General features: G+C 35.8%; 1 protein-coding gene across 1 annotated transcript; it reads left to right on the top strand.

Annotated features, from left to right (window-relative positions):
- The first annotated feature begins 228 nt into the window (after positions 1-228).
- On the top strand, positions 229-1,314 carry LOC140242517 (beta-2 adrenergic receptor-like). The gene has a single exon (XM_072322253.1). The coding sequence runs from the start codon at positions 229-231 to the stop codon at positions 1,312-1,314; it is 1,086 nt and encodes a 361-aa protein (XP_072178354.1).
- Positions 1,315-11,060: the final 9,746 nt, after the last annotated feature.

The following is an 11,060-nucleotide window of genomic DNA, read 5'->3' as shown; positions in this document are numbered from 1 at the left end:
AACCACTTGTTAATCAAGTCTTTAGATTCGTCGAGATGGTTTTTGGAAGTACAATACGGCACTGGTCACCTTAAACTTCGGCAGGTGGCTAAATAAACTCATCTCCAACGGTACTTTAATAGATTTGCGGGCGCTATGGTGTCAAAGTATGAAAATCTTTGTGCTTCATCTACCAAAGGCAACTCCAGTGTTGCTGATGCTAACTAGCTAGCCTACCACTCTGCCATAATGGTAACCGAGAAGGTATTGGTGAATTTTACTGCAAACGACAACCAAGATCCCGACGAGAGCGGTACAAGTCTTATCTTCATTCTCCAGGGACTCATCATGTTCGTATTCGCCGTGCTCATTATCGCTACGAATGTGCTCAACATCGTGGTCATCCCTCGTCTACCGGACATTAATAACGCAAGTAAGGTATTTTACAATTGCCTTTCATTTGCCGACCTCATTCTCGGCTTCGTTCTTCTCCCGGCGCTCCCCTCAACCATAGTCGGGGGTTGGCCCTTCGGCGAAGTATTCTGTAAGATCTGCGGGTTCTGTCTGACGCTGGTAGCTGGTATCTCCTCGGCAAGTCTACTGCTCCTGAACTTAGATCGCTACTTTAGCATCTCATCACCGTATCGCTACGTGGCCTTCATGAGTCGTCCGAAGGCGTTCATGATCGCCTTCAGTCTCTGCTTTGCGGAAGCTGTTCTCCTTCTTGCGTTTCTTTTCGTAAATCCTCGCGGCGTGGACATTGTCGAATACTCGCCACTCGGGGCTTGTATCATGTCCTTCAGCGAGCCAACATTCATTCCGTATTCCTTCGTCATTTTCTCTCTCTGCATCTGGCTGTTCGTACCCATCTTGTCCGTCATGTACTCAAGGATTGTCTGCATAAGTAGACGTCACGTCCGCCGGATCCAGGTCCAAGAGCTGACTACAGTTGATAGGTGTAAGTCATTAAAGCGTTCCACAAAAGACGATATTGAAGATCAGCCGAATACTGGGAGCGAGAGCAAGCAGAACAAGAAATCTACCGGCCACCGTGCCTTGAAGATGACCATCATGGTGACGGGTACCTACGTTATGGCCTGGATGCCGTTCACTATTTGCCAGTTGTATGTCGCCATGGTGTGGCCGAAGGAAGTGTCAATAATGATTCGAGCCGTTGTGTGCTGGCCACTCCTAATAAATCCACTCTGTAATATCGTTATCTATTCAGTGACGAAGCGCTCATATCGCATCTGTGCCAGGAACATTTTGAGGAGCTGCTTAAGGTGTTCGCTGGCTGATATGAGGAACGCGTCTCCTCACGAAGTACTCTCTTGATAAGATATCGCCTATCCTCCATACAAGGGATCTATGCATGGCTCATGGACTATGGACATGGTTCATTACACCTGTTCCTACATATAGAAATATTTTCCCGCTGGATTTCGATCAAGTATTAGAGGTCACTTAAGTTTTCATGTAAACCCACTCTTGCGCAACAATGTGTTTTTTTTTTTATTTCATTACCGAATGTCCAAACACACTTTACTTACAAAATATTCATCTAACTCTCAAATTTACAACACATATATCAGGTAATAAAAGTTCCCCTTGGTCTTTTATGTCGGCAACTTTTTTAGTTTCCTTCTGAGTTTTGCAGATTTGATGACTTAGATAGTTTCATCCAATCTTTCCCGAGTGCAGAATATGTTCAGAGTTGTTGTGTTTCTTTTTATTTCCGAAACAGTAAAATCATATACAAAATAAGCAGTGTTAAAAATGACATTATTAAGTCATGAATCAAGGGTGAAGTATCAAGACACAATAAAAACAAATTGACATGTGACAATGATATCAATATAATTATGCAACGGTGGTTAACCCATTTCAGATCTATCCACATGATAGATCATTCTATTCTTCCATGGGGTCGAAAAGCCACCAATTCAATGAGTACAACATAATTTTCGCTACAAAGGTAGCCATGGGCTCTATGGGTTAAGGACTTCAAAGAGATATGAATACCCTGCTTGAAAATGGCAACTAAGTGCAGGAATCGATGACCGAAATACATTTAATGCAATGTTTCCCTTTTTCATTTTATTACTGAAGGAAGTAAGATTGCAGTTTAAAACTGAATATGTTCAATCGACATGTGATTGATATTTGTTGAAAATGCGCAGCTCTTCCAGGAAAGGGCAGTAGCGCGCAGATTTATAATAACATCAATAAACCACGATATGACTTATATTGCCCTAATCCACTCACCAGTCGGTAGACTGCGAAAGGTATATACATACCATTACTATCAAAGCCACTGAAGTATTTCCAACTAGCATTAAAGCATTGAATATATAAAATTCATGAAAAAGATAACCATTGTTCCCTGACTAATTATTTTTGGCAATCGACAATGAGAAAATGAGAAATGCTCCATTGGGAATACTTTTAGAAGGATCCACACGTCAGCATCAGGGCACCATTTCATAAATGATGTTAGTATGGCAACTCTTGCTGGAATGGTAACTCCTCATAGCAACAGCCAATCAGGAAGCTGGGTTGTCGTTATTACCATGACAATGTTTCCAGGAAGAGTTGCTATCGTATCAACTTTTTTTTTTTTAATGAAATGGTGCCCTGAGAAGTCACTCGAAATAACTAGAAATGACTCACATGACAATGTTAGTGAACTGATATCGGTAACATTGTAATCGTTGGGAGAGAAATTATGTGTACTAAAGATAGGGTTACGCTAAAATTTCAGATGAGTGGCTAGTTATGGGGTGATATCAGCTTTTCGACAACGTAGGATCAGTCACTATCGACAGAGACTTTTTTTTTTTACAACGGGGAACCATCTCAGCGTTCTCTCAGGCTCATAAGAGTGGAACAAATAAAATTGAGTAGTATCAATTGACTATGATTTCTCCTATAAAAGTCAATTAAAAAACAAAGAATGTCTTCAATGTGAATTTCACGGAAATATTAGAAATACTGTCTAGAAATGAAACTGTAACTTCATAGATTCTTTTTTGTAACAAAAAGAGATAAAAAAGAATCCTAATTTGTTGTAATAATTTGAAGGAATACCTTATTTTTGGGTATTGGCGATCGGATTGGATGTGATTTAAAAAAAAACAAACGGAAATATATAAACAGATAAATGTTGGTAGCTAAAAAATAGAATGTTTCATCGATAGGTTCCACATTTTGCTTAGAAACCTTGGATTCAGTAATTTGGACTTTTAATTTATCATTTGTCATTCAGTGTTTTGAGATATTCATTATCATATATATCATATATTATATATATATATATATATATATATATATATATATATATATAATATTTTTTAGTATTAATGGTTTATCATGTACATACATTTACAGCTATATCAATGTTCATAGGTAGAGAATAATTGATATGCATTAAGTTTGGTTCTCATCTCTCTTACAACTCTGCCACGTGTGACAAGCTGAGTTATATTCTTTTTCTTGTGGATTTGTATGATTGGTGATTGTATTATTGTGTTTTCATAAGGTGGAAACCCTGGGTTTTTTTTTTTTACTGAAATATATTGTATTCCTGTATGAATATCTTTTCCGTTGCGTATTGCGCATTGCTCTTGTATTTTCATATACTATAGATACGATTGATATGATCTATTAAAAATATGTTCACAGAATCTTGTTGTTGTGAAGGCCAATAGAAAGGTGAACGTGAAATTTAAAGGGGCCCTGAAATCCAAATGCATGTTGATTTGGGTTGATTTATGATACCCTCAACATCACTTTTGCGCTGAAACGAATATCTAGAAGCATTCCATGTATTTTTATCATTTTTTTTTCTTCTTTTTTTCTTCACATTACTTGGGAACGCCCACAAAAATCCTTCCAAACCAATATTCTTGAGATGACCTCATCTGTCAATCACTGCGAAAGTACTGAAATGTTTAACAAAGGACATTGGAATGCACCTTCCCCTCGACTCAGCATAACTTGCATGTTCCCTCGCCATGTATTTTGTTAGTCACATTAATATCACAGAAACAGTTACTCCAATATGAGAATCGCCTGGTATTTAATTGATGTACTGCAACGTCGCCATCGGTGGTCGCATCGCGTCGCGTCGCGTCGTCTCCCCATTCAACTTTTACCAATTTCACAAAGGTATAGCGCCATCATCTGTCGGTAGCACTACCCAAGCCTCATCCTTACTGTGAACTACTGACGGGCCAGATCTCCGATCGCGGCTTCCGTTGATACCCACTCCAGCAGTTGTATCATCAATTTAACATCATTTTCGTGATATCGTACAACGATGTTGATGAAGGCGCTATCATGGAACACTTAGGTAAAATCGTTCCTTTAAAGTTAACTCTGCTTTTGATTGGTACTTATTTATTTCGATATAACTATCATGAATGTTGACGATTTTACTCCCGCTCGGGATATGACATGGTTATTTTGATAACACTGTTAAACCCTTTCTCTGCCAATGAGTCAAATATGCTCAACGAAGGGAGTTCAGTATTTGTATGATAATCCTTTTTTGCCGATTTTTTTTTGGGTTCCTTATTCGTTACACATTTTATTCTTTCTAGGCTTTTCATGTTTTTTACTCTTTGTTCTTATTTTCCTGCTACATACATGAAGTCTAATATTTATAAATCATTAAAAGCCATATGTTTATAAGTCAATTCATTTCCAGAATCTCATATACAAAAGTGTAAATGAGTTAAAAGTGATTGCAGTCAAAGTATATTTGAAGCGTTCACAAGCAAGTGTCATGTCTGTGTTCAACACTTGGCATAAACCACCCTCTTGCGATACGTGTTTTTTTTTTTTATATGAAAATTTTCTTAATAGTTTAGTTACATATATAGCTTGAGTTATGATTTACTGTCTCATCCTTAATCTGGTATCAATATCGATCTTGATAATTAAATATGCGTTGATACAGATATATTCCACAGTCTTTCTGCTACTTCGGTTGATCATCTTGTAACTTATTATCCCAACAAATGTAAGAGGCATGGTGTAATACATGATGGGCAGTGGTCAATTCCAAACTTTCTTCCGTATCTGTCACTACATGCGGGGTCCCCCAAGGCTCCCTTTTTAGGACCACTGCTCTTTATAATGTACATTAACGATATGAAACAACATGATAAATTTTGTAATGTGCAATTGAATTATGAGCCGATATTACAGGTTTTTTTTTTTAATTTTTCTTATTCATCAGTACCCGATATTGAACTTGCTCTTAATTCGGATTTAGTAAATGTTTACAACTGTATGTGTCAAAACAAGTTAAATGTGAACTGCTAGAAAGCAATATATATGTTAATCAGAAGCAACCACATGATTTCCATGGAGAATGTGTTGCGAGTCTCGTTACACGACACCCCTCTGAATCAAGTTCATCATTTTTAAATACTTAGGTTTGTATTTGCAGAAATTGGTAAACTCATATTAAAAAACATGTTTAAAAGGATTGAAAAGATGGTCGGCTTTGTTGGAAGACTAGACACTCTGTTAGTGAGTCAATTTTTAGATTGATTTAAAAATCACTCACTCTTACTTTTATTATATAGTCAGATAGTGGAATTATATGACTCATCGTAAACAACACCTCCATAAACAAACAAAAACATCTGAAAAGGGCTTATTGAATTATACTAAGATAAGGCCTACAACCTGACTCTCATGTTTCTGTTCTTGAGATGCATAACGCTTTTAATTAGCAACTTCTTGACCTGAAAAGACATGATCGCTCTCTTATTTTTTTTTTTGTTTACTATTACTACTACTACGACTACTACTACTACGACTACTACGACTAGTACGACTACTACGACTACTACTACTACTACTACTACTACTACTACTACTACACTCTAAAAACACAAATGTTGAATTAGCATTTAAAAGGGCCGAGGAGTGACAGCATTTTCAAAGTGTTGGTTTTCCTGCTAGATTCAACATTTAAAATGCTATCTTAAAAGTTGGATGCAACACTTCAAAAATGCTGTCACTCCTCGGCCCTTTTAAATGTTGATTCAACATGTGCGTTTTTAGAGTGTACTACTACTACTACAACTACTAATTCGAGGGCATGTATTAACTTCAGCCTATGCCAACTTGGGTTCCATAAACGAAGTTGCACCTCCAAACCTGTCTATCTAACACGGATATCCTCAGTTAATTAATACTATCAAGGCTTGTGTCCTTCTTCAGTAAAATTCGTTTAAAATAATGAGTAATTAACTCTTTTTATTTAAGATTTGAATTTGAAACTCTAACTCATTTTTATCCTTCCTATTTCTGGCAAATTAAGATTACCCAAACCATATGATTAAAAGGACTGAATATTTGAAGCAATCATTAAAGGGGGTGGCTAGTAACCGATCAGTGGGAATCAGTGGGAATGCTGGGGGATGATTGTTCCAATTCTTGTGGGATTCATTTAAGAGTACACTATATATCTGTTGTTGTGTGAAAATTATTTGCTTCAGAACGATCTCAATATTCAAGTAATGTGCAGTTTAATGCCCCGTCACTGTACAGGCATGCTAACCTGGAAACATTAAACTGCACATTAGAATATGAGACCATTCTGAAGCAAATAATTTTCACACAACAATACAGATATATAATGTACTCCTAAATGAATCCACAAGGATTGGAACAATCATCCCCCAGCATTCCCACTGTTCCCTCTGATCATCACAGGTACTAGCCATCCCCTTTAAATGAAGAACATGGTAGAACTACGATGACCTTCCTGAGGATAATAAGTTTTCCCCCCAGAGTTGATATATTCAAATGTAAAATAGCATGCTGTATAAGGTTATTGCCCAAATGATTCCAAGATTTTCTAAAAATAACAATTATTGTTACATCAAAATATTACAAGTAATGTAAGCTTTGGTTTGCTATCATTCCCTTCTTCCCCCTTTTCAGCTTTCCTTTTCGTTATTTGCACGTAGTAATTGTAATATGCGAATTTTTTTCCTTTTCAATTTATTTTCTTTATATTTTACATTAGTTTTGGAGTTCTAGACCTCAGGAAAGACCAGCGATGTCACGTTGGCATCGCTGAATATGGGCTATCCAGCCGATCGGGCATCTAAAATCAAAATATCTTTCTTTTTTGTACTATTTTTCTTTCATTTCGGGCCATTACATTTCCTTTTCGGGCCCCCAAATTTCAAACTTAAAGATTTTAGTGACCCAAATTGGACATCAAAGAAAAGAATTGGGCCAAACTCTTATTATGATATGTACGTATGTATATATATATATATATATATATATATATATATATATATATATATATATATATATATTTATATATATATATATCGATCGTATGTCCCCCCCCCCCAAAAAAAAAAAAAAATCAACGGCACACTCAGCAATAATTTCTTTAAAAAAGGTGAATCAATCCAAACACAATTTTAGAGTATGAAACTATAACTCATCGCCAACATCATACAGAAAACACCATCTGATTTGCTTCAGTGGCCAAAGACAAATGAGGAGTTTTGTAATGCATGTCAGGAATCCATTCCCTCCAAGTTCTGTCCATTGTGTTCACACACCAATATGCAGTTCCAAGAGCATCCAAGTGCTAAACTATGCTTTACAACAATCCACATTTCTCTGGGACCACTTAACCAAATTAAATGGGGTTTTCTGTAAAATAGAGCTAAGGTGTTTTATTTTAAGACCCTGAAGTAGCATTGAGACAGTTTAATCATATTGGGAGTTATCAATGCGAAAATTCGACTGTATTCTCTTTTTTTTTTTGGGGGGGGGGAATATACGTATATATGTATATTATATATATATATATATATATATATATATATATACATATATATGTATCATATATATATATATATATATATATATACATATACATATGCATTATATATATATATAAATATATAATATATATATATCAAGAGTAAAAACAGTCGTATGAACACCGCAGGAGCCAAAAAATTGGACTGACGTTTCGGTCAAAGACCCTTATCAAAGTAAGTCTGAACATAAACAATTTGACGCAACAAACTAACATGACTAAGTTGCCAAGATACAAATAATGATAACAATCTTTTGTTATTATTATTTGTATATTGACAATATATATATATATATATATATATATATATATATATACATATATATATATATATATATATATATATATATATGAAGAGTTTGTTTGCAAAAACCGATAAGTCCATATTTGCCAAATGGAAATATTTGCGATTAAAGCTTAAGAAAAATAAAGAGAATAATAAGAAATTTATGCTTCTTTTGACCATAACTTCAAAAATATACCTTTATGTGTAGTGACCAATGTATCATTTAAAAGGTATTATTTTGTACTTTATGATAGAGATCGTACTTCAAAATCTTCAAAAATGGACTTATCGGTTTTTGCAAACAAACTCTTCATATGTATATATGTAAATATATACATATATATATATATATATATATATATATATATGTGTGTGTGTGTATGTGTGTGTGTTTGTGTGTGTGTCTGTATATAGGTATTGTATCACATGAGTGTATGTGCGTGTGTAGGGATTGGTGTTTTATGAATAAAAGCATACTGAAATCACCCCTAGGTAAAGTATGACGACAATTTCAAAAAATTCAAATTCTAGTATAAATAAGATCTCCGGAGAATTTCTGGCCAGATGCCAATCGTGAATGCTATGACTTAGTATTTGTACGAACTCATCATGGTTGCAATATAGATCTCTTTGAGGGATCATGGAGAGAGAGAGAGACAACTGTAAAACGTATTTCAGTTAGCTCATTTGGAGAAGTACCACGGTGAAAACACACAACGTGCGAGTGGCCTACACAGGAAATATGGCACACGGTTTGACGTAGACGTAACTTCCTTGGTTGCAATGGAGAGAAAGAATTACACCGTTTCCATGACGACAAGAGAGCCTGCAGTGCAATTACACTTCAGCGAAGGAAGGAAATCGGACGAGTGAAGTTATAGAAATTTAATGAACATCTGACTTAGAAATAGAAAGTTAGTAACTTTTTCATTTAATTTTACAATTATTAAACATGCTTTCATTGAGTATAGTGATACATGGTGCGGCCATGTAATCAAATGAAGACCTGAATATAAGAACGACCCAAGTCCAATTTGTGGCCAAATTCAGTTTTACATGGGAAATTGTAGCTTATGCATGGACTCATCTTGTGTATAAATGATAAATCCTAATTACCCCCGGAAGTGGCTTAAATGAATGAGTTAAATCTTATATGAATGTAAGAATGAAGGACTTGGGTCATTCTTACATTCATATTATAGCGCCCTCTCTCATCCTTCTCTCATCTCTATAGCAGAATATCATGTATATGAATCAAAGAACGACCCAAGTCCATATGATTCAAAGAACAACCCAAGTCCGTCAACCAAAATGGCCTCTCCACAATTAATGTAAATGTTAATTGTCATAATAATATATGTTTTAATTTGTATATACAATGTTGCCTTCCCATCATAGTTAAATAGAATATTATTGAACAAATAAAAAAGATATGAAGTTTTTTAAAGTTTACTCGAAATGGTCTTCCATGGACTTGGGTCGTTCTTATGTTCAGATTAATGTAAAATTATGTCGATACTCTTCAATAAACTTGCACATGATACATATCGTAAAAAAATAAAACTTTGGCATATAATGAAGCAATTACAAACCTTTCTCCTTGTGAAGGGTCACTATTTTCCGCATTATAAACTTATGCATATCGTATAAATGACAGAAATAACATAGTGCCAAAATTCAAGAAGAGGTACCACATCGACCTGAATGTAAAAGTGATGTCCTGCGAGTATCAAGTTAAGTTGTAAATTTACTGGCGTTTAAATAAAGTGTGTAAAAGTAACCAGAAACTCGTTAGGAGCGAAACAAAGAATGAAATAAGTTTGAAAATAAGTGTTCCTCCCTCCTGCTTGTTCAGAATTGACTGGGCTGATCTCGAGTCCTTGAATGTAATGAAACACCATTGTGCGATGTCGAGATATCGACGCACTTAAAAAGAGCCCCTTCAGCTTGATCAAAATTATATCGACTGCCGACTGGAAATTGGCGAAGGTAACAGAGAATATTAAACGTGCGTACATACACACTCACACACACACACACACATCCACACACACATCCACACACACACACACACACACACACACACAAGGAAACACACAACCACATATATGGGTTCACATCAAATAACACAGCTAGGCAGTTCGCATGAGTATTTCATTGCGATACGTTTCACTACAGCCTATTGAACATGAAGATCATTCTTTGACAATTTCATGAAGTGTTGGTTTCTCTCGCATATCTATGCGATATGAATATTCGACGAGAAGATTAAAACTGCTGTACACTTCCTGAATAACCTGAATTACCTACGATGACGCCCGGTAAACCTGCTTGTTTTCCGGTTCGTTAAGCCCCGATTTTGATTAGCCTTTTGTTGTTGTTGCTGCTGATTTGCAGTTTAAGTGTTTTGTTTTGTTTCTATTCTTCCTGAAAGCATAATGGGGCTGCCACCCTAATACCCCCCCCCCCCTTTCCTCTACACAATTCCAAAGGGATCATGTATATCCTATCGTATAGTCGGGCTGTGTCGAAGGATGGACGAAACCAAGCAAACAAACTCGGGGATAAGCAAGACTGCCAACCTCGTGAGATTAATCTCGCGATGATTTTAATATGTTTTCAACAAGAAAAATAAATGCACTCTTGACAAAGACGTGGCATTCAAAAGGATTGGCTCTGGCCATTGTCTATTCAGGGTTACAATCATCAAAATGAACCCATCAATGCGGCGATGTTAAAGTGAAATTAAAGTGGAATACCCCGTTGGAAGATACTTTTCAATGGCGATCTTCCATTCACCTCAACGTGTTTTATCCTTGCTCGACGTGATATATTCTTTATCCATTAGATTTTATATAAGCATTATTCTAAAAAAAAAAAAAAAAAAAAAAACATGCTGCGGACGCTCAAGTTAATGGAAGACCA

The sequence above is a fragment of the Diadema setosum genome, chromosome 19, assembly GCF_964275005.1.
Source record: "Diadema setosum chromosome 19, eeDiaSeto1, whole genome shotgun sequence".
Lineage (NCBI taxonomy): Eukaryota > Metazoa > Echinodermata > Echinoidea > Diadematoida > Diadematidae > Diadema > Diadema setosum.
The sequence above is the reverse complement of the archived record's forward strand: the minus strand, read 5'-3'. Positions and strand labels throughout refer to the sequence as shown.

Bases quoted from the DNA above. Each gene is read 5' to 3' on its own strand.
- LOC140242517 (XM_072322253.1), top strand. From the start codon at position 229: ATGGTAACCGAGAAGGTATTGGTGAATTTTACTGCAAACGACAACCAA.